The following is a 26082-nucleotide window of genomic DNA, read 5'->3' on the forward strand; positions in this document are numbered from 1 at the left end:
GAATTGATCTACATATGTCTAATTTAAGTCCAACTAAAGCTCTGTATGAACAGGATATTACAATTAAAACATTTTACATGTTCTAATATGGGTTAACATTAACCCTATAAGGAGAACGTTTAAAAGATTTATGAAACGAAACGGTGATAAAAAGTGGAAACAAAATAAGGTTTTGTACTTGAGCAGTGTGATTCTAGATCGTTGTCTTAATTCAGCGCGTGTTAGTAGATTCATTGGTGCCAGTTTGGATCAAAAGGAGATACTTTGTTTCAATAACACATTGCATTCCAGAATGCCTAATATAAAAGTGTTTTCCGGCACTTCTCACCCGGACTTGGCCCAAAGAATTGTTGACCGTTTGGGTATTGATTTGGGAAAAGTGGTCACAAAGAAGTTTAGTAATCTCGAGACATGGTAAGTGGTATTTAGAATATGTTTATTATAGTAATCCCATTTTTACGGTTCTTTAATCGTTGTTTGGTGGACTTATTATTTACATATTGTGCGAAACTTTATAATCATAAACTACAATTAAACGTGATTTACAAAATTGTCACATGTGCCTTAGTATTGTGGTTAATTAAGGCCGCTGATAATAAATATGAAGCCGTTCTCTTTAAAAACGTTAGTAGCACGTTTTTATACCATTGAATCCATATTTCAAATATAATACTTTTGGTTATTTAAGTTGTAAAGATTATCTTATTAAATGTAAACAGTGCGATTATTATTTTTAGATTATGTATGTATATTACTACAAAACTGATAACGAAATGGTATATACGTAAGGGAAGAAAGTTTGAAATAAAAAAGCAAATATCAATTAATTGGTTATTATTCAAGGTTAAATTTAAGAAAGTAGAGTTTAAAATTGAATAAATCAATATTCTGTAGGCAGAATATATAATAGCTTAAGTATTAATATATCAATAATCTTTTGATGGATATAAGCGTTTTATTTATGATTTTAAAATGATCCTATTCACGTCCAATATTTAGTCATAATGTCACTCTCATAAAAACCCTTATCCCTGAAAAAGGACAGTTGATTTTTAAAGAGCTTTGGTCCTGATAGTAATTACTCGTTGCCAGGTCCGGATTTTAAAGAGGATGCATAAAATTTTTCAATTGAGCTATCGATATATCTGGCCTGGCATTGTCGTCGTTGGTCAGGCTGTAGGAGAGCGGCTCTTATTAGATGAAAACCAGTCAGGACGGACGGTCAATTGTTGCCCGATACAAAAAAAAATTAATAATTAAAAACCACGATAACAGGTCTACCCTTATGGACAAAATAAGAGGTGTGTGTTTAGCTAGTATTGTTTTTTCTCAAATGGTATCGTTACATTTTTACGATGAAGGCGGATGAGTAGAGCGTCAGTATCAACAACTGGAATTATTATTTTTTTCATTTTTCAAATTAAGTTGGCCAATAATATAAGTGTAAATAGTAATTAAAAAGGTGATTATTTCGAAGTATTTTTATATCAATTTAAGTTTTGGAGTATTTGTAATTTTATATTCCTTTAAACATGATAGACTGAAAAGAAACAATCATGTAGAATGGGTCGTAAAAGCCAATGCTCCAATAGTCGATTGGTAACAAATATTGCAAAATGAAGGAAAAACGTACAAATTCATAGCAAATATGTTAGGGGACTCGTACAACTTTGTAACTAAAGCATGTAACTAAAGCATACCAAATTTCATCAGGATATCTCAATTTCTACTCAAGTTACAGCTTGCACAGACGGTACCCCGTAATTCAACTCGTTTCATCCTCCTGATCATTTATATGTATGTATACATATGTATATTCTACATTTCTATCTCGATTAGTTTTAGGTGATAATTATGTTATTATACTCTGTAGCAACATGTTGCAAGAGTATAAAACCAAAGAGTAATAATCCAATGCAATACAAATCATGTTCTTAAATAATTCAATTTGAGCGGTTTATCAAACACCAACACACAACTAGTTTTTACTACACATAAGTATATGTATGCCAAAAATGTGCATAAATTGGACAAACAAACAACGAGTAGCTAAGAACATAAATTGGGGATTCCCCTTTTTAGATTTATTTTGCACAAACAAAATAATAAGTCGATTATCGATAGCAACAAAAAAATAATTTCAGAACTTTTGATGTATTGCAAACTCTGATTCTATTTTCTGGAAATTCTTGTTAATTATTGTAGATTCTAATTTGTGAGCGTCAACTGTATAGGGATTTTCGAACTTTCGGTTGTTAATGTGTAAGATATGGTTGCAAACTGAATCTTGGATGATATAATTAGTTGTGTGCCCGAAATGGGTAAAATCAGATTACTGGTTTTTAATCAGTCCCATATATTGCATACAAGGATATGTTTTGCTCTAGTTGATGTTGTGCCTAAAATATTGGTAAATTTGTGCGATATCTTAATAAAAGTAGATGGAATTATGTATATCATTACTTTTGTTTTGTATTCAAAAAATTCAAGCAACCCTGGCCTTCCGCTAGACAGAATATACTTAGTTGATGTTTTCTAACTTTCTAGTTGGTTTCCTACCGTGTAAATTGGTCGATATGTTTAATATTTCAATAACAAAAGCGACCGGACCGAAGTCACAAACCACAGCGAAATAGTATGAAGAGATCTAAAATATTACCCATTGTCATGAGAACGGAATTAAAATAGTAGTAGTAATAAACTTATATTATATGCCTTCAGTGCACATCGTGCCATTTAATATCTTATTAACATATAGAAAATTACTTATGAATATTCAATAGTACAGACTGTTATGCCTGGTTTCACAGTCCATACTTAAGTTGTGTCCAAATAAAATCTTAGCTAAGAATTGTTGCAGACTGAGTAGTCGTTTGCGTTTCACTGTCAATGCTTAATTTCTATAAAATTTTATTGTGATATATGGCAACGTTATTGGCAACATATGTTTTACAAATGTCATCCATAAAAATATGTTTAAAATATTTAAATTATAACAAACAATACCTAAATTTGCGAGGAAAGTGGATGAAAACAACAAAAGAACCCCGAATTTCACCGCTAGCGAGTCGGATTGGAACTGGTGGAAATCCCACTCCGATTCCATATATGTATGTATTCTCGTAGAAAATAATTTCTTAATTATTCTTTTGACAAATAACAATACAAAATAAAAATCAGCTGTTACTTAAGCACTGCTTAAGTCTCCCATTTTCAGTACTTAGCATAACTTAAGTATGGACCGTGAAACCGGGCAGTAGATTCATATAAAATAAGAGAGCATTTAAGAAATGTAAAAAGCGAAAGGTATATATAATATATATATATAATTATAATATTTATTCTAGTGTTGAGATTGGAGAGTCTGTACGTGGTGAAGATGTTTACATTGTGCAGTCAGGTTCTGGAGAAATTAATGACAATTTGATGGAACTTCTGATCATGATAAACGCTTGTAAAATAGCATCAGCGTCAAGAGTGACGGCAGTTATTCCATGCTTCCCTTATGCCCGCCAAGATAAGAAAGATAAGGTAATGTATAGTAATTCTACAAATTTAAAATTTATTATTGGGAATAATTGATCAACGAACATATTCTAAAAATTGTTTGCATTGAATACGTTGTTTTTTTTGTTTAATTGTTGTGTTTTAATGTGTAACAAATAAAAGGGAAGTTTTTATATTTAATATTAATTCTATCATTATAATTACTACTTGACAATTAATTTATATCTTTAACGTTATTCATAGAAGTTTCTGAGCTTAAAATTGTATCATTTGGTATTACCATTTGCTTTTCCGGATTCCGTGTTTTGTATTCTCTACAACACCCACCATTTTCATACCAATAAACAGGGTATCATCTCAGTAGAATGGCAAGACTTTTGCATGCTTACTAAATGCGAAAGGTATTACCAACATTTTCTAAATTATTCCACACAAAAATGAAAACCTGCAAAAAGAAATTCTGTTCAAATAAGTCGTTTAGTTTGAGAGAGAGCAATTAAAAATAATTTTTAAATTTTGAATCCCAAAACGAGATACAAAATACAAAAAATTTAATGCCAAAAAATAGATAAAAAATTAATTCTTATTTTTATTAAATTCGTCATATCAAATACGGGATTGAATAAAAATTAATACCAAACAACTGAATATAATTTTTTTTAATGCCAACTTTCGGATTGAAAAAAAAAATAAATAAATTTAATTCAAAGCATATGAATATGAATTTTCAACACAAGTTTAATTGAATTGTAATTTGAAAATTAAAAATGATATATAAGAATCACATATACCTCTTCCCTAGGCTTGTAACACCGTGAGATTCGTAACGGAGTTGCTATATCTCCTTTTATTTATTAATTTTGGGTCTAAAAATTATATTTTCAATTTTCAACACAAGTTTAATTGAATTGTAATTTAAATATTAAAAATGATATATAAGAATCACATATACCTCTTACCTAAGCTTGTAATACCGGGAGATTCGTAGCGTAATGGGTTACGGAGATATAGCAATTTAGGTTTATGATCCTATTCCGAGCAAATATGTATAAAAGCAATTTTACTGGTTTAGCTTGTTTTGTCATTCTGGATCTGTTAAGATCACTTCGTTCAACAAGGGGTTTAAGGGGTATACCAGTGTAACACATGAAAAATGAGGCGATTTTTTTAAAGAAAATACTCGATAGAATGTTTTGAAGTTCTTTGGACATAATAAGGTATATTTTAAGCTACATATATTAAAATTTTTTTACAAAAATCAAAAATGGTATTAAAGTTGAAGGTATTTCCTATACAATAACCTACGATTTTGGAAAAATATTGAAAATTAACAAATTGGCGTAGGTCAGAAAAAAATTTCGTTCTTTAGGTAAAAAATGGTCGTTTTTTTAATGTCAAATTGATAATTTTCAACCAAGCAAAAAGATCGTAGGTCATTGTATAGTAAATATATTCAAGAATACTCAGTTTCAATTTGAAGTCGATCGGTTTCTCGTTGAGTTACGATGTCAGCAATTTTTAAAAATGTCGTTTCGAAAAAATTTCAACTCTATTTATACATGCGACCGGTCGCTCTTTAGAACGCTGCCATTTAAAAACTATATATAATATGACCTTGCCGATTTCACATGATATTTTTGAAAATATTTTTTTTTTTTAAATTGTCACGCTGGTATAGCTCCTTAAGGTGTTTTGAATATATCATATTTCCGAATTTTTTTTTTTTAAATACCAATTCTAAATACATCAAAGCTACGGTATGAAAAATTTAATCTATTTTATCTATGAAACAAAGCGAGTTTGTCCTGAAATGTCCAAAGGTTCTGGAAAGTAAAGGAAATATGTAATTCATATGTACATACAGTAATTTTCTTATAAATTATATGAACATATGTATACAATATTTTAAGTACAACAATTAAAAATTAAATTTTAAATATAATTGGTTTGAAATTTCTTTGAAACCCTCCGTTTTACTTTTAAATATAGCAAAAGCATTTAGTAATTGATAACAGCAGGGTCTACGTAACCAGATTAATAGGCTAGCCAGTCAAAAACGCAGAATCGTGGGTCGTGTCAGCTGGCACGACCTATCTTATGGGCGCGCAATGTAACTGCACACTCAAAAACGCTACTCCCTTCTCTCTTTGACGTGGGATGACGTGAGAATTCACGACATTTGGATTTTTGCCGTGGAAACGTGTCAGCTGATTGCTGTCTCACAACGCAGGGTTGCCAATATCGGTACACTGTAGCAATTATCAACTTTTATAATTCAATCTGTTCAATATGTTTCAATATGTTTGAAATTTTCACAAAATAACTCAAAATCAGAGTCGAATGCTATTATTTATAAATATATAAACTATTTTTGATAGTTTGTTTTCAGTTTTGGTATTTTATATTGTAAAAAATTGTAATTGAAAACAAAGATATGCTCAAAACTATATATGCGCATTGAGCAATGGCAACATTGTTTAAATGTAAACAAACAAAGATGGCTGATTTCTGCGTTTTTACCACGTTTTTGACTGTGCACACATTTTGCCGATAAGGAAGGAAAAGGAAGGAAGGGAGTAGCGTTTTTGTAACGCAACATGTTGTGTGTGTACAAAAAGTAATAATTTCTACTTCTAATGTTACCGTTATTTCAGTAATGCTTATTTGCAAACATGTTTTCCGGAAAAACCCGTTAACTCCAACCTGAGTCATCTAACTGTGGGTTCAGGAAACAAGTAGTTTCGACAGGTAGGACCATACGGAACGTGATGTACAGGGATGGTTAGTGACATGCGTGGAATCTTTGTCTGTGTGACATAAGAGTTTAATTTACCAGAATGTATGTATTTGCTCGAGGGTTCTTGTTTAACTCCAAATAGACCTTACACCGGAAGGAGCCGAGGAAATGTTAAAAGGTGTTTTTGGCTTCTCTGCGAATGTCGTTTAATGCCAACCGATACTTACTCGGGTCTGACTGGTCAAATGTTGTAAGATGTATTACAGAAATGGAACCCTCGATGTTTTTAGGAGGCGGTTCCGTTTCAAGCCAGTGGCGCTAATGATGATATCTAGGAAACTAATACTAATGAGAAACTTTACGTTTACTCGATACATATTTAATATATGTACATATGACCACGTGTTCGGCAAAATAAAAGTGAAAACATATTCCGATAATTGTGGTAATGTTTGGGATCTAATATTCAATATGATAAATCACAAGTCGCATATGGATGTAGAGAGCCAACTATCTATAATGACTAAAAAATAAATCACTAATTTTCTCGGGTTGTGTTTTGCTAAATATTAATAATAAGACAAAAAATTGTGTATAAAGTAGATTTCCATATGAGTGTAATTACCTTGCATGTAATGGGTTTCCAACGCATCCCTTTGTGCATTGTAGTTTATATACTTGGTCTTGCCATAAATTCTGTTACAAAGTTATAATGCATGTTAAAGAAGTTTGTAATAATCAAAACTACAAAATCTACGCGATCCAGCTGCCGTAATTGCTTGGGGGGGTCCCCGGTAAATGCGTTACACCTCTTCTCTTCTGTCAAAAGTGGGGCAAAAGTGTACTACTAGTATCTTCGAAATTTATTAAAAATGTATTTTTGACAGAACTTGTAACAGAACTTATGACAGGACTAAGTGGTTTATATTCTATTTACTAAAGTCTTTTGCATGAACTGTATGACTTGTTTTTAAAACTTTATACTTTTACATCTACATAAATGTAAAAAGGTACATTTGCGATGGACAGCTATCCATATACGGCTGCATACCTCTAATGGATTACTAAAACCTTTTATCTCTACATCACCGTTAGAACTCATAAAGGGTTATACTGAATTCTCGTATGCACGTCATTAGACCCCTGTCATGCCCACAGTGGTATTATTAACAATCACGAAATATGGCAAAAGTCAATGAACTAGATAACTCGGTATTCGGTGTAGGAAGTCAGACAGGAATGAGGCATATGTGCTTTTGTAATTTTTGAAAGTAGTTGTGTCCTTTACTTATTGTACGTATTTCATGAGCTACAGAGCTATGTATATCATATATAAAACTTATTCAAAACTACTAAACTTTCATTAACTAACTCTCTAAAAAAATAACGTGAGAAAAGCAAGGTTAGGAAAAAATAATGGTACATTAGGCTTGGCATTGAACTATAGGCATGGTACCATGGAGCATTTCGAGTGATGTTTCATGTTTCTAAAATTTCTTAATTCATCTGTGTTGGCCAAATTTGTTTAATAATGTTAGTAATACATACATTGGGCTTGATGATTGTGGATCATCTATTGTGCGATTACTTATGAACTCACATCGTTAATGCTTTTACTTATACTTTATACATTTATATCGCAATTGCACAACCTAGATTCCATATACATACATACATGTACTGTTAAACAAAAATAAATGTATTTACTATATTGGGTATTTTCAAACATATATACAGACACACATATACATTTTATAAATTCATTCATATCTGTGGTTTTTGATTGAGCATAATTTCGACGAAATTGTAAAAATTATAATATTATACATGGATAAAATTGTGACCACATGAAAGATAAAATCCAAATTAATCAAAAGCTACTTAGATAATTTTATTAATTTAGTCACTGAGGAATCGATTTATAGTCTTTCTTTTATGGTATACGATTCTTTCTAAAGCATTTCTTTTTTCATTTTCCGATACAGTTGCAAGGTGGTGAAGATGGCTATGACATGAAGTTCGCCAAAAAAAATCACGACTGGAAATTTAGGGTATTTACAATCTTTAGTTTTTATTTATCCTTTCAAAAATACATACTTTGCTTTTTAAATAAACTCAAATTGAAATATTTGAAATTAACCACAAAAAAGAAAAAGTATACATATATATATGTTGTAACTGAATAAGTATTTGAAACTAAATTAACTTAATATTTGGAATGGAATTTATAAAGAAATTCCAATTTGAAAATAATTATCCTTTGAGATAGCAGATTAAATATAGTATTTCATTAATAAGTTATAATTCATATATAATAACATACATATTAACTATTAAATTTTACAACAATAAGTGAAATAATCCAACCAAAAACTGCAGAATTGTTAACATAATTTTTTTTACAGTTAAGTTCAAGTCCACTAATAACTAGCTCACTGGTAATAGAAAGCACCATCTATTTCTAAAGAATGCGTTTTTTTGATTGTAGTGAATTTTTTGTTTGTTTTTTTTTATTTTTTTATACATACAAATTTAATATAAAAAACGATTTTCCTAACGTAAGTTCAATGGCGATAACTGACGCGTACGATTCCGTCCGTTTTTTCGATCTTCTTAGTGTGTCGCGTCGTGCCGTGAAATAAGAAAAATTAGTGCACAGTATACATATGAAATATTTTGAAGCAGCGTTTCTAAGAAGCAGTCTAAAGGTCCCAAATATACTGTCAAAAAACTAAAAAAAAGTATTTAAATACGAGTTAAGCATTTGTGAAGAAATTGTCTGACTATCATGGAGAAACTGGAAACTTGGTTGGGAAGCTAGGAAGAGGAAGCAATCACATGACAAAGTTATTGTTCTGCTTTTTGAGAAGAAGCCATTGCTCAGTCTAACGTATACTAACAAAAAATTCCTTAAAAAGAGATAAGATATATCTCTAAATACAATGCGGGACAGACTTCAAAAATCTAGAAACACTGCAGTACTGGATCAAACGCTTTCTTTGAAAAACAAATTAAAAAAAAAGGTTGCATTGGGCGCTGGAAAACATCAACCGTGATTGCAACTTTTGTACTGTTTAACCCCTTGAAACGTGATTAGCTAATAATAGGGCAAACATTTATCCGAAGGAGTGTTAAGCACCCCCTAAAGGTGCATGTTTACCGATGCTTGTTTGCTAATGGATTTGGAGCTTTGAGATATTTCCCAGAAGACATGCAATGTTGCTGGAATGATCGGCTGAAATGCTTTACGGCAAAGATGGACAATGATTTGATACAGCAAGAAAACAATGATCCGAAAGATAGGAACAAACTGTTCTAAATTGAAACAAGAAAACCATATTGTTAATTTAGATTGGACATCACTGTCACCACACACCAATACAATAGAGAAAGTCAAAATATCAATAAAGCATTTATGGCAACTAAAAATTTCATTTGGCTACTCCAACATACCTGGAGTTTGCTTCCTATGGAATATGCGAAAATTTAGTTGCAAGTTGCCATCGAAAATGTCAGGCTTTAATAGACAACACGGGAGACTGGAGCTAGTATTTAATAAATGTTAGCTATAATAAAAGAATGTATTTTCTATAATAACCACATTTTTCCGTTTTTCCTGCCTACACTTTAGAAATAAAAACTTTGTTTTTTGAACGCACTCTAAATTTGTAACACTTGTGAATTAATTTTTAATTTTCTTTTGTTTTATAGAAATAAATTTTTATAATTAAACAAATGCGAGTGGCATAACTTTAATGAATAATCACTAATACTTAATCGCACGATTTGTTATTATTAACCTGATTATATATTAGTAGAATGCCGTGAAGTGATAACTTGAGTAAAAATGCAGATCATTGCTACTTAATCCATCATATTTGATAATACGAATAGCAACCCCTTACTTTTTTGAGAGGCTAGGTTCAAATAATTTGCAATTTCGGAAAATGAAACATAAACTAATGGAAGACAAAACACGTTGATTAGAATTTAAAATCGTGTGATTGATATATATTAATCTTTAAATTCGTCGTGAAATTAATAAAATCCTATGAATGAAATGCCACAGTTTTTCAATTTGAAAAAAAAAACTCCCAACAAAACGTGAAAGTGAATAATACATAGGTCTAGTAAAAATAAATCCGTTATTTTTGTATTAAATTAAATGTTTTATTTATCATAATTAGAATGCTCCGATTTAGGTCAAGTATGTGCTATTGTGTTTGATAATTTGTTGCCATTTTAATAGTAATTTAATAATGCCACTCTCATAGAAACGCTGGTCCGAGCAAGAACTGGGGCAGTCGATTTTCACAAGCTTCTCTTGAGGTGTCTTATGAACGTTTTACATTTCACTTTAGATTTCAAAACATTAAAGACTTTCAAGTTTTTAAATTCGATGCCTTCCACAACTCTACGGTTCTTTTGAAAATTTGAACACTATGGTATTTCTGTACATTTAATAACATTTTACAAGAGTTATTTTCAAATTTGTAATAACTTTTTTCTACAATAAAAATTTAGTCGAGTTTTCCGTACAAATCGCGTTTATTCCTTCAACGTTTTCTAAAAATTGATCATTTCCATAAAACCCTCCCTTCGTTATCCGGGGCAAGATATTATCTAACGAATTAACCTTGATTTGCATGACCCAGATTTAGGTTATGAGTCGTGGAAAACCGACTTTTTCCCCAAATACGTTCGAATAATTACTTTCATTGCCTTATTTTTTATTGTTTTACATGAAATTTAACAGAATATTCTTCAGTTCTTTAGTAATAGAATTTAATCGCTTCATAAAAAATCTTAAGTCTCTTCCTTTGTTTTCCACGAATATATCCTACTCCTACCTTAAATTAAGTAGAAGGCGTAATGTTTTGACTACCATGAACTATTAAGTGTTTTATAAAAAGTCACTATATCATTGAATGAAAAGTGGAAAAGTTTTTATTGAAATTTCTTTCTTTTAAGAAGATTAACCGTTTCAAAAACGTACTGGGGGCGATTTAGTTATTGTTAGTACAGTGTAATATATTTAGGTATTGAATTAAATAGACATACATATGTATACATATTGTAGGTCATAGATCTCGTTTGCTCAATAATCTCTAAAACAAATTTGAAATGCTATGAACAAATGAAAAGAGTATTTAACAAATATGTACATACATATGTATGTAAAAAGCAAATGCGTAATCTGTAGCTTGTTTATTTTGCTAGTCTGCCCTAAAGGTCACATGAGAGATTATTATCACATAATCAATTATGTACATATGTATGTACGTACTAAGTATCAGTTTTCTTTGAATACATTCGCACTCTATGATGCTTATTACAATTCGGGTTAATTTGGTATAAATTGTTGTATTAATATAAGATCAGTTGTCGTATTTTTTTGCTAAACTTTTATCTCGAAATTGCAATTATAAATATTATTTTCATTATATCAATAGACAATGTAAATTCTTTACAGCAAATAAGTGCAAAAAGGAAATAATGCTGGAGAAAATCATAAATTTTTTAAAGAGTGAAAATTTTGTAAAGTTCAATTTTGGTGAATTACTCAGAAAGCACACAAATTTTTATGTAATCAAAATCTAAAATTCGCAAAAAATGTAGAAAACTACTCTTAACAAGTTGCCTGATTTTGACGTTTCCATCTACTTTTAATAAGGGTTGATACTATTGCGTCAAAATTTCAAGTCGATTTTTATACCTGTATTATGAACCTTTTACATTAGATTTCACAGCTTCAAAGCGATTTGCCCACATTTCATTTCATATGATCCAGCATCAAATTATAATTTGTCGGTTACCCGAGATAGTTCAAATAATAGTTGCTATGTTCAAATAATGTGTTGTTTTTTAATGCTTCGTGCTGAAAATTTGACTTAAAAAAAAAAATAGAATTTTCAGTACTTATTAAATTCACCTCTTTTTAAATAGTACAAATTAAATATTTTGATTTCACTGTCCCTGACACGCCATTAGAGGTTATATATGTAAATAAAAGTCACAAAATTTCAAACAAATTGATTGATTAGAACCTGAGATTTTCTAACAATCGCTTCGAAAAATGTTATTAAGCTAAAACTTTCAATATAATTTTTAACGTTATTCGAAATCGGAATTTCTTTTAAAGAGATACTCTTGAATACTTAAAATATTAAAAAATATAAGAGATAACAGTGGGCTATATTTTTTTTTGTTCAGATGTATGCAAGTACAGCAAATAGATTTTCAATTAATTACAAAAAATGTATTATTAAAGTTAAACAAAAATTATAAAATTTAGAGTACAAGTTCTACAAATATCAGTGAAATATCAAGGAGATAAAATTCAACTTTTTTGTAGTTTTGTTTATATCGATTTTGTTTTGGAGTTTCTCGACAAGTCGACCAACGGAAATCAGCAAGTCTTGCTGTTGACCATTTTCCACTTTAGCGTTTTTTAATTTGCATAATATGTATTATGTCGAATCTCTTTACCATGTTCACCTGATTTGGCTCCAAGATCTAAAAATGAATTTTAAGGGACACATTGCATTTTTGACTTTTAGAAGCACTCGAATGATGTGTCGTTACTTTTCAGTTTTTTATATCCCTCTCATTGATAGAATATTCAAAATATAGCGAATAAGCGTTTAATAAGATCTGTAATAACTTTTCGCTCTGCATTCACCACAAATGCAGGAGAAAAGATCTTAAAATAGACATTAGTTTTTAGTATTAAAATAATTACGGAAAGATAACTGATACCCGGGGCTTGGTAAGTACCCGCAGTTATAGAACTTCCAATTATTTACATTAAAATAAAGAAGTATTCTACTTATTACTAAATGAGATAACGGAAAGCCGTAGTTCATTGATTTCAGTGCTCTGTATTGTAGAAATACTAAATATTCAGTACGGGCGATTTATTCAATTTTGTGTGGTTATTTTTTTTTATAATCTTTTATAACGGATACAAATGTCTAAATATTTTGGTAGCATTTCAAAACGGCCATCTCTTTTTCAGAATTAATGTAAATAATAGGTAAATTACCTACTTCACTTCCAACAACGTGATAATTGTACATCTCTTTACTTCTTGTATAAGTTGTGACCCTCAAATAAAGCAACTGATATATTTTTTTACAAAGCTTACGCTTGGAAGAGCTACAAAGTTATGGCATTTACTTCGCGGGTTAGAAGATTCTTGCTTGTAATATGATGGTATACGAAAAAAGGCAAAGATAAAAATATTGCTGCTGGAACCAGTTTGCTGGCACGTTTCTACGATAGACGCATCAGATCAGAGAATCAGAGTTTTTATAGGAGACTCTGGCTCGGTCTATGGACGAGGGTGACAGCGATTTTGAAGACCATGTAGAGTTAAACATAGTCGACACTGATTCACATCACAAAGACAATATATTTGACTGATCGGTGGTTGATTTACCGTTTTCCAACAAGTTTTATGTAGGTAGGGACAGAACGAACAAGTAGTACAAATGTTTTCCATCGAAAGCAGTAAGAATGTGATCGAAAAGTGTGAATAACAAATTACTTGGCGTGAAAGAAGGCGCCAATTAAAAGCAGCTTCCCAGTGAGATATGAGACATATGGGACAGAATGTGTAATACGAATGATTACTAAATGCTCTAATCAGCACATTCAGCGCCTTCCACACTACAGCGAAAACAATTACAATGCAAAAGTTATATAATTTAGAAATTAAGACAGGAGGCCTTTTTTTGCAGTAGTAAGGAAAAATAATAGAAAGAATTTTGAAGGCCTTTTTAAAACCGATGGCTCTTATCTAGAAATATGGGTCCAATCTTGCAATGAGTGTAAATCGGTTTCCATTTCTTTGCAACCGCTACAATTTAAGGTTAATCACACTGAAATTGTTCGTGTTTCGCACCTGTCAGAAATATTTGAGGAGGTGTTGTCGTATTTTAAAAAATATTTTAGCTCCTCGCAATGTGCAACAGTTGAAGCATGGCTAAAGTCCTTTAGAAGTATGGTATCAAAATATACCCGTTGTGCGACCCTTAAATGTTTTATACTGGGAATATGGAGGTGGTCAATAGAATGTGTAAGGTCTGTAATTATGCAAGAAACACTAAGCCATGGCCCCGGGCTATTCTCTGTAATTAATTCCTTCATTTCCTGAACTAAGAAAAATTACTTGGAAAATCTCTCTTTTGATTTGATCAAGCCACGTATGAATATACGAGAGAGAACTGCGGAAATGTGACATACATTGGCTCTATACATCCAGAAATTAGACCCGGTCGCTGCATTTATTGTGGGTGAAAAAAACTAGAATGAGGTAAAACTAGAATCAGAGGGTTTGACATATATATAGATATACTTATATAAGATTCGCCCAAGATAATTTAGTAAAAATAACTACCGGGATGTTTGTTTGTATATCATGAAATGTTAGTCTAAAGATTTTTTCCCAACGAGCGCAGTTTCGAACTCTAGAGTTTTTTTTTTATTAAAAAGTAGAGAGTTGTTGAAATTGTATTACATTCTGTAGTTAAAAGAGACGGTAAACACACTAAACTGGGTCTCTATGGAAGACCGGATAAAAAATAATAGTACTGACATAAAGTATGCAATCCTCAAAAATACATGCACTTATGCATGACTTTGAAAATGCTGTAAACATTTCTCAGTTCTCTTTACTTATCTATTTGTGTGTTTTCTTCCAATCCTAAATCATTGTGTTTCTTTCCGCTTCTTTGTCAATCCGTTTTTTTTTTTAGTTTCCTGGTATTATCACAATTGGCAGCAAAAAAGCAGTAAATAATGGTTTGTCAAAAAAGTCTTGCGGTATTTTTATTGAAATTGAAATGAGTTTTTGATGACTCATGCCCAGCTCTTAACCGATGCTACGGCTGCTACCATTTATGCCGGTCTCTTTCTACCAATTCAGCGATTTTATCGCAATTTTCGACGACAGGCCTTCCGGAGCGTGGCGCATCTTCGACCACCTCTACACCAGAACGAAAACGTTGAAACCATCGTTGTGCGGTGGAAATGGAAACTTTATTGGGTCCATAAACTGCACAAATTTTATTGGCGGCTTGAGATGCATTTTTGCCTTTATCGTAGTAGTACTGTAAAATATGCCGTATTTTCTCTTTATTTTGCTCCATGTTTGCGACGCTATAAATCACGAACGACTTAAAAGAAACGACAATCAATCAAACACGTGTTAGCGCGTGAAATGAGCTTTCCAAAAAGGTATAGCATGACCCGATGCGACGAATAAAACTAGAACTACGCGCTTTCAGCGCCAACTAGCGAAAATACCGCAAGACTTTTTTGACAACCTAATATATGCAATTTATTTTTAATATTCCAGCATATTGCCATCTGTATAAGAACAAATTATTATGTTTAGATTCTGTGGTTTGGACGCTGAGGACTAGGTCAGTAACAAAACACAGTTTTACTAAGTAAAACTTAAACCATTACTTATAGCAACTTAATATTTCGTTTATCGTTTCGTTATATTTGTTTGGACAATTAATCCAATATTGTTCATCAAGACTTTAGTCTCAGTACAAAATGAGCGAATACTTTTTGAAGTAATTTTATATTTTAAACTAATCGTGTCATTCCAAAATGTGTGCTTATGAATTTATTTTTATTTTTTATTTTTAATAGAGTCGCGCTCCCATATCTGCAAAACTAGTCGCAAATATGTTGTCTGTAGCTGGAGCTGACCATATCATCACCATGGATTTACATGCATCACAAATACAAGTAAGTAAAAGATTTAAATTTTTGACTTTTGGTCAACATTTTTAGTAAAGCTTAGGCGAGTCCTGAGTACTGGTTTTACATATATACTTATTTTTTTATTGCTTTATCTTAAAGAACAACTCCTTGAGAACATTTTCTCAAATTTTCATAGAGATTCGAGCAGTAGAAAAAAAGTTACAGCACTTCTAACCGCGCGCCTCGTCGCGGCCCCAAACCCGAGCGCGAAACTTTAAACGCGAATATCTCGAAATTTTGTTTTTTGAAAATTGACTTTGCGCTGACATGGATTGGCGGAAAACTACTGAACCGATTTTCTTCATTTTTTTTTTAATGTTCGTAATGAAATTTTTCTGTGTTTGAACGATCGACTTTTTACGCACAAATTTTTTTTTCGCCGAAATGAACTTTTTGGTGAAATTTCCAGTGACCAAAAAGTTCATTTTTTGCATAAAACGTTCCCGTGTGCACAAAAAAAGGCTCTGCCAAAAAAAGGCCTCTAAGGGAAACAGCCACCCCTTAAAAACTAATTGATATTTTTCCACGAAATTTCGCACAAACATTGTTAATAAAGTGTACTATCAAAAAATAAAAACATTCGTGTAGTGAAATAATTGCTACATACCTAAAAAAAATCCAAACTTTCCTTTTTTTCTTCGACAAAGAGGGTATATAACCCCTCAAAGAATTAGTACACTGAATTAGAATTTTTTTAATCGTCTTTGTCCCCGTCAAATTAAAAGCAAATTCTATAGAATTAATTATTTTGCTTGATGCACAAAGTACTAATCTTAATAATTCTGTTTTAAAACCTCATAGGAATAAGTGTTATTTCTTTATGTTGTTAAATCAAACTCTTTTTTAAAGCCTTTGGAATAACCCAAAACTAATGTTAGCGCAATCCATTTCGGTTACCGTTGCGAATCCTAATAAAAAACAAACTTTACCTAAAAATATATGCCTACATTTTAATAATAATGAAATATTTGTAATATTTTTCTAAGTAATCTCGCTTGATCTTCTTTTAGCTGAAGCTTATTATATACTTAGACCTGCCATTGTTTCTGTTACAAGTTTAAGCCGTTGTAAAAATGAAACTATAATACATATAAAGTTACTTTTATCTAGTAATGCATACATATATAGTATTAAATGAGCGATTAACAAAATTTTATTCGAAAACTTTCACACAAGTTCTCAAACGTTTCGCCAATAATCAAAGCAGTACGCACGGACGTCGAATCATCTGCAGCTAGTATGACAAAAGAAAACTTAAGCCACTTCTAGAAGGTTATTGCTTTGTGTCCTGGGGCAAAAACTTTTGCTCGCCTTATTAAAAACTTGACAAAACCGTGACAATTTTTCATCTGTAAAAAGGATACTTTGATGACCGTTGACAGCGTATTACTAAAGATAAATATAAATATACCAAACGATTTGTAAAAGTTTGCGACATGTTGCTACAGAGTATAATGATTTTGTTCACCTATCGGTTGAATGTATCACCTAAAACGAATCGAGGTAGATAAACTTATAAATGATCATGTTAGTCAGTTCTTCGCCACCGTATTTGAATAGCTCTGCCGGTAATCCATCAGCCCCTGCCCCTTTGTTATTCTTCAGACAGGTAATTGCTATTCGAACCTCTTCATCATCGGGCAAAATAACACATATTCCATATAATCGGGTTCGCCATCTCTAGATGTTACACTTTCACTGCCGTTCAGCAGGCTGGAGAAGTGTTCCCTCCATAACTTCAGCGCGCTCTGAACATCAACCACTAGATCATCACTTTGGCACCTACAAGAGTAGGTCGGTCAGCTTCTCAAGCTCCTCATACTCACGCATTTCGGCCTCTTTCTTTTACTCCGCTCCTGTTTTGGTCGATCGCAACATTGCGAGACAGACTGTCCGCTATATCTAAATGCGACACAATAGTCCTCATTGTACCAGCTGTTCGTTAGCAGCTGTTGCTGAGAGCCCTCAGATGGCAGGCATACAAATCGAGCAGAAAACCATTTCGCTGTCGGTTGTGATAGTAGCTTCTCGGCGTCGTATCTTCCGTGTATCTGTTGACGGGCATGCTTTGCTGTACAAAGGCGCTTCAACAAGAGTGATGTTAGACCCTCCGAGCACGTCAAGGAGACAGCCAAGTAGCTTGATGAATTTTCTTGTGCTGGAATCTGGTACTAAATACAGCCATATTTCGGGTTCTTGCGAAGTCGATCAGTCTTAACTCTTTTGGGAAGGTTTCACCATGTAGGCTGAAAAAAGATACCTTCTTTGCCCACCCTGACGTTAAAATCGCCAAGCACAATTTTTACATCGTGGTAGGAGTAGTCGTCATAAGCGCGTTCCAGCCGCTCATAAAAGGCATATTTGGTCATATCGTCCTTCTCTCTGTAGTAAATGTCTCAAGGACCTACTTGTCTCCGTCCTTCTCCCGTCCATCGCATTTCTTAGACGACGGTGATGTCAGCCTTTACTTTTACGAATACATTAACCAGCTGGGCATCGTCACCTTCCCAATTTAGGGGCCGGACTTTCCAGGTGCATGACCTTAAATCATAGTCGTTTCTTGGGGTCGTTATCAAAGGTGGGATCTTTCATCGAAGGCCGTCCGAATATGACAGAGTGGCTGCTCCACTGAAGCTTCCTCCCTTTAAGCTGTGACGCCAGGCACCACACTGGTTAGCTATCGCATCTTAAACACGGATTACTCACGTTTCCAGGGTGCGCGATGAGGACGCAAGAGTAGGATTAGTATATCAGGATAAAACTTTGAACGAATAGTGCCTTTGCGATGTGCTACCTTATGACTAAAAATTGCCCAAATTGGTCAATGTGTAAGATATATAATTGAAATTTGGAAGGAATCCTTTTCAGTATGTCTGTTAAATTGGTTGAATTGGCTCAATTCTTTCCTTAGCCCCCATATATCTATTTATAGTTTTTTTTTTTAATTTCCGGGAGACTTTATACCGCATATTTCGGCCAATATGTGTGATAGCTTAATAAAATTGAGAGAGCGTGTTTTTCTAATAACAGTGCATCTTCGTGCTGAGAATGATAAAATCGGGTGAAAATTTGCTCTAGACCTTATATAACTAACAGGCAAGAGTATCAAATGTTTGGTTATACCGGAACTTTGCTCTTCCTTAAAGTTTTGCAACACCCGAAAATACATACCTGCCTTTTACCTTTCCAAGTTGTGAGAGTATAAAATGCGAAGCAGCCAATGTCGCTATAACGCATATTTAGTTATGGTCCGCTTCGACCGTTTGCTTCGATTTGATCGAGGAGTTTCATGCAAAGGCGCCTACTACCGAAAAATTTGAAACTATACATAAATGCACTGCTTATTTTAATATCTGTGTGTGTACCGATTTCAACAAAATTTTATTCAAGTTCTCGTTTGCATCTGACTGACAACTAAGGTCTATTTATTCAGCTACAGTGTTCTCTTTTCCTAATTCTTCACGCAAAAGTTAATTGTTAATTAAACCACTTTTTGAAATTTCATATTTATAAAAAATATATACATATGTATGTGTTTGTATATAGAGGATAATATTTATGTATTTCAACAAGTCTATAAATCATATATACTTTACATGGCTGATTTTGACACATCACAAAATGTTAGCTGGAATATCAAATAGAAAATATTTAGTAGTCAATGTTTTTGCTATTTGTCTCATTTTCAATATTATCAAAATTAAGAAGAGACTTAGGGCTGGAATTTTCAAAGTTATGTTGCTTTATCAAACTGCGCACCGATACTTTTGCGAGTTGTGCACATAGTTCTTCTATGCGCTCCGCTTTAAGTTTTAAAATATTTTCTAGGTGAGCAATTTTTTGGTTAGCAGCATTCAAATAAGAGTCTTTTGCCTGAGATTCACGAATAGCGTTCTCGTAGATCGAATATAAAATCATTTTTTGTGGCACTTGAACGATCGCATCACCAATTTTTTTACTAACATTGACGGCAATGATATCATCGTTTTCCGACCAAGCTTGCTCTTGATCGTCAATTCTATCAGATTGTTTAGCTTTGCTTTGCATTTTTATATCATAAAGCAGCGATTCTATTGCCCCAGGCGTTCCTGTAGCTAATTTTTGTAACATGGATTTTGTTTGTTGTAGACCAATTTTTCCGAGAGCTTTAAAATTGAGAGTTTCCCAATTGTTTAACTTTAGTTGAGTGTTGTTTCGTGGAGGATAGTTATGCAAATCAATTAACTTGGGATACAACTTTTTCAGTAAATTGGCAACTGGAACTGCATCCGAAAACTCCCGGTGCATTTTATTTGGATTAATTTGTTGATCAGTAAGCCATACTTTAAGTTCAGAAAGTTCTTCATCAGTTAATCTCTTTGGCATATTGAGTTTCGGACAAATAATGAATTTATTTTTAGAATTTAATTTATTAGATATAGTATTGCTTTTTGATTTTTATATTTTTTTGAATATGTTATAAATGTCTCCTTTTCCAAATAAATTTAATAGAAAAAAAAGTGTGTTTAAAATATTTTGAACATCAAGAAGAATAATATTTAACCCTTTCAACTCGAGATTATTATGTATGTATGTATGTACACACATATGTATATTATATAGTATATGTTAATTTTTATGTTGTTGCAGCATGTTGCTACAGAGTTTTGTTCACCCAACGGTTGTGTTTTCTATGCCACAGTACGAAAGTAACTTTTAAATTCTATCTCATTCTTTCACCTTTCAACGTACAAATCAAACGCAATTAATATAACGAGATAAAACTTTGCACGAATAATACTCTTAAGATATGCCGCCCTATATCTAGTTACTTTTTATAGCAAATATCCGTCAATGTGCGAGATATATGTATAATGAAAATTCAGTGAGAAAACTTTCCTGATAATAGTAGGCCTGTGTGTCAAAAATGGGTTGAATCCCTTAGCTCTCATTTACCTAATATAAAGATGTGAGTTTTCTCAATGAAAATGAGAGAGCGTTTTTTACTCATAACAGTGTATCTTTATGAATAAAATTGATCAAATCGGTCGAAAACTTAATCTAGCCCTATATAACTAACAAGAAGATTTTCGAACATCCCGCTAACTTTATTCCATATTATTGGTGAATGTATTCGAGGTATTTTGATGAAACCCTGCTAGCATTTTATTGGTCTGTGACATATTAATTGTACCTCCAATAGATGTTTAATTCTTTCGAAACATTTTTTAACACAAAGTTGTGCTGGAAGCACATAAGAAATTTTCGATCTTTGATATTTGCAAGTTGCAAGTACATATATTAAATGTTCGAATACACCCGAACTTAGCCCTTCCTTATTTGTTTTTTCTGTTTTTCTTAAAAAAAAGTGAACAGACTTAAGGGGGGAGCCTGCTTTAGAGGCTTCAAAAAATATATGTTTTCAAGGATTTTTTTGGAAAGGAAAAAAATGTGTGATTGAAATGAAACTTTTAGGATTTATTCTTATATATTTGAAGAGTCTTCTCAAATTTTTTTATTATTATACATTAGATATTCGTCATGTTTGAAGAAATTTACGGAGGCGCCTCGAGTGTGCAATTTCTGTGTGGCGGGCAAGATGCAGGTCGCAATTTTCATCTGAAACAAAAAAACAAAAGAAATTTTTAATTTTCAATAGTGTAATTCCTAGGTTAACCAAGAAAATTCAACAAAAAGTGAAAAATTCAACAATTTTTCGCAGATTTAAAAAAATGCATTTAAAAATAAATAAAAGAAATACTTTAAATCGTTTAAAAACCGGATTAATGTTAACTTTCCTAAAGTATTTTAGGTTCACCTTGAAGAGAATTTAATTCCAAATGCAACGCATTTTGATTCGTTTCGATAGGACGTTTACTTTTTTTCTATCCTGCCCGCCAATTAAGAAAAATCATAAAAATGAAAAACTGAGAAATCGTGCGTCAAAGTTTTCGCTTTCTGCCCAATTGCTCATATACATATCTGCTAGACGCTCGGTCACTATTTTCCTTCTAGCTCCGAAAATATTTCGAATTCCCATCTAAAACTTTGGGGGCATATTCTTAGATTATTTTTAAAGAGATTTAAGCAAAAAAAAAATCGATTTTTTGAAGCTTCTAAAGCAGGCTCCCCCCTTAAGTTAGGCATGCATAGCATCAACTTTGGAGTACATATCTACAAATACGAGCCGATTTCAATCTTCAAAGTTACTGCTGAGCCATTGATATTAAACAAAAATTTTCAAATCATCTGTTTAGTCTAAATAATTAAAATTTCGATAACACATTTTTTTTAAAAATAGCTGACATCCTGTTGAGGTGAAAACATGATAGATGATGGTAGAAAGCATCACTGCTAATTGTCTTCAGATGAAATTTGTCATATGCATAATATCATTATTGGTACAGAAAGATTTCGGAAAATAAGTTAACTAAATCATGTTTTTTTTTTACAAAAAGAGAATAATTAAATATGTTTGTATGTTTATAGGTCCCTAGTCTTAAGATTTTTTTGATATTTTAAAGTACGAATATTCCCAAGATTTTTTATAGCATGACTTGTTCAACTAATTGCAAAACTTGGGTGGTCACAAATACGAATAAATATAATATATATGTAAGTAAGTTGAATTGCTTCCCTTTCAATTCAACTGAAATCGTAATAAGGCTATATATTTCATTTATGAAATGCATGTTAAGTGAATAGTCTATAGTTAAGTTCTAGTTTCTCTTCTAAAAACTTTGTTGACCCGAATTTAACCCGGAGTACACAATCAGGAAAATTTAATTTATTCAGTGACGTGTTGTCTATCGTTAGCGTCGTTCTATATGGTCAAAGACATTAATGAAATAATGTATGTAATTATAATACTCTGTAAGCCTCAGAAGCAAAATTGGAAAAACATTGCCAGTAACGGGAAAGTTATCTACGAACAAAGCAGAAGCACAAGACGACGACTTTTTTTGTGTTTAACTCACTGACAGAGCAGCAAGAAACCATTGAAATTGTTATCAATCGTAAGGGTATTAATTCGGTCAGCGACCTTAGCCATCAAACGTGTTATTATTAAATCATTAAAATACTGGTTACTAGGTTGCTGTTAAATTTATTGGTTTGGAACTCATGGAGCTCTGTAACAAGTAATTTTTGAGAAAGCTTAAAACTTAGTTTCTAAACAATCACCTTTTGAATAAGATGTTTTCATTAAAGTTTGTTGCTAAGGAAAGAAGTGAATTGATTTCACCCATGTTTGAAAACAATATATACAGTAGTATGTTGATCATGTTTAAAACTACTAAAAGCGCGATAATTCGATAAAGATAACCGCCTTACGCATTAAATTTTACAGTAAATATGCCATGGTAGGAATGCAAACGAATCAATGTAAAAATTAGGCAGTGAGTGTAGCACCGCTCACTTTTAGGCGAAATCTCTAATTGCAGAAACTACTAGATAGGTTTCACGGAAATTTATTATGCTCTTTATGCTACGGAAAGTTAGTCGGCGAAATCGGATTACAAATATAGTATGTCTAACCAATCACTTCAATATATGCATCTAAAAGTATTGGCAAAACTTTAGCACAAAAAGTGCCTCATTGAGCGCCACCACTTTACTTAATATGATTGAAATTGGACAATAACTTATCCGCGCTCCAAACACAAAATACGAAACCTTAGTGTCTTCGGATGACTTTTTACCCTAAATATTGACCAATTATTGAGTTATCTTAATGAAGTTCTGAGATCATCATAATGTGATATTATAGTTAAAATCTGTTCAGTACTTCTGCTATAAGAATTTTCTAACTTACGGTTCACTTTTTGTCGTAGACTATTATATATCAGTTAGTATATACTATATATCAGTTAGTACAGCGTCCGGCACTCGAAGTGTAACCAACTTCAGACCGTTCGCGAAGTTGTCGCACTGGAATCAGCTGTTTATAAATTTGCTGAATGACAGTTCGGAGTATTGTTCGCAAGTGTAAAAAAGCGTTTTGCCAAAAGTGAACGCAAAAAAAAGTGATCAGCGATGGAATTCAAACGTAATAGTGTGATTGCTTTATATTTAGCTGGAAAATCACAGCCAGCAATTGTTCGTGAGCTCAAACACCTTAATGTGAATAAAGTTTTTGTTTATCGCACCCTCACTCGTTACAATGATACTGGTAGCATCGCAAAACGCTATGGAGGTGGTCATCAAACGCCTGCAACGTCACATGAGATGGTTCGGAAAGTGAGAAGCGACTTGAGCGAAATCCACGACGAAGTGCCAATCAAATGGCTGAAGAACTGAAAATATCCGACCGCAGCATCTGACGCAAATTGAAAAATGAGCTCAAGGTTAAGCCTTACAAGTTCCAAAAGACCCATGATCTCACACCGAAGCAGCAACAAGTAAGACTTGAGAGAGCGAAGCAGATGCTTCGCTTGGCCGAAAGCGGTTAAGTTTCAAACATTGTGTTTTCTGACGAAAAAATTTTTCCAATTGAGCAATTCGTAAACTTTTAAAACGGTAGGGTTTACTTGACCGACCGTTCATACGAGAATCTAAGTCATCGGTTGGCCACCAGGAGGCAGCACTCGCCACAAATAATGGTTTGGGCCGCTGTCACCGCAGATGGGCGCTCTCCAATTGTTTTCATCGAGCCTGGCGTCAAAGTAAATGCGACATATTATCGGGAAAGTGTTAGACTGCTTTAAAGCCGTGGGCAAACAAACATTTCGGTCGCAAACCATGGACGTTTCAACAAGACCCAGCACCGTCTCACAAAGCGCGAGTGAACCAAGAATGGCTGAAAAACAACGTTCCGAACTTCATTACGACCACACAATGGCTCTCGCATTCACCAGATGTGAATCCAATGGATTATTCTCTCTAGGCCTTTTTGGAGAGCAAGGTCCGAAGTAAAAAATACACCAGTCTCGAGATGCTGAAGAAAGCCATTGTCCGTGAGTGGGCCAAAATACCGGCAAGTCACATTCGGGCAGATTGCGATTCGTTTTTTGACCATCTCAAGGCCATAGTTAAGGCAAAAGGTTGTCATATCGAGCAAAAGTGAATTGGTCCTGAATTTATGATTATTTTCACACATTTTGTACTTTAAAATAAATAAAAATAATTTTCCAAACCGAATTTATGGCTTTTTTAACACATCGACACCGGCACACTGTATAAACAAATTCGACGCGAAAGGTGAAGGCCATCCCGGAAAATGCCTATAAAAATGTTTAAACGATATACCAGTTAGTATATGCTATTGTGGTACTCACAACGTGTCATAAAACATCGTAAAATCATAAATTTTTATACTAGTTTAACAAATTTGTTGTTGGATTGCATACTAAAACAAGAAAAAACGTTAACTTCGGCTTCACCGAAGCCAATATACCCTTCACAGATGCATTTCTTTAAGTAACTATGTGTCCAGTTTGTATGGAAGCTATATGCTATAGTAATCCGATCTGAACAATTTTTTCGGTGATTATATTATTACCTTAAGCAGTAATCCATGTCAAATTTCGTGAAGATACCACGTAAAATGCGAAAGTTTGACTCCGATCGTTCGGTTTGTATGGCAGCTACATGCTATAGTTAACCTTTCTTCGGAGATTACATTGTTGCCTTAGAAAATAATCTATACCAAATTTCGTGAATATATCTTGCCAAATGCAAAAGTTTTCCATGCCAGCACTAGATTCCGATCGTTCAGTTTGTATAGCAGCTTTATGCTATAGTAAGCCGATCTGAACAATTTCTTCGTATATTACATTATTATCTTAGAAAATAACCTGTGCCAACTATTGTGAAGATACATTGTCAAATGTGAAAGTTTTCCATACAAGAACTTGATTCCGATCGCTCAGTTTGTATGGCAGCTATATGTTATAGTGGTCCGATATCGGCAGTACCGACAAATGAGCAGCTTTTTGAAGAGAAAATGACGTTTACAAAATTTCAAAACGATATCTTAAAAACTGAGGGACTAGTTCGTATGTATATGTACAGACAAATCGACGAGCATGGCTAAATCGACTCAGCTCAACATACTGATCATTTATATACATATATACTTT

General features: G+C 32.8%; 1 protein-coding gene and 1 pseudogene across 1 annotated transcript; one reads left to right on the forward strand and one right to left on the reverse strand.

The window, feature by feature from the left end:
* Positions 1 to 115: 115 nt before the first annotated feature.
* The window catches only part of LOC120779119, a 30835-nt pseudogene continuing 4868 nt past the window's right edge, over positions 116 to 26082 (forward strand).
* On the reverse strand, positions 19549 to 20466 carry LOC120779121 (sperm flagellar protein 1-like). Its single transcript, XM_040111314.1, has one exon. It carries the CDS (start codon positions 20387 to 20389, stop codon positions 19676 to 19678), a length of 714 nt encoding a protein of 237 aa, XP_039967248.1. The 5' UTR covers positions 20390 to 20466; the 3' UTR covers positions 19549 to 19675.

Source organism: Bactrocera tryoni, chromosome 5 (assembly GCF_016617805.1).
Source record: "Bactrocera tryoni isolate S06 chromosome 5, CSIRO_BtryS06_freeze2, whole genome shotgun sequence".
Lineage (NCBI taxonomy): Eukaryota > Metazoa > Arthropoda > Insecta > Diptera > Tephritidae > Bactrocera > Bactrocera tryoni.

Bases quoted from the DNA above. Each gene is read 5' to 3' on its own strand.
- LOC120779121 (XM_040111314.1), bottom strand. From the start codon at position 20,389: ATGCCAAAGAGATTAACTGATGAAGAACTTTCTGAACTTAAAGTATGG.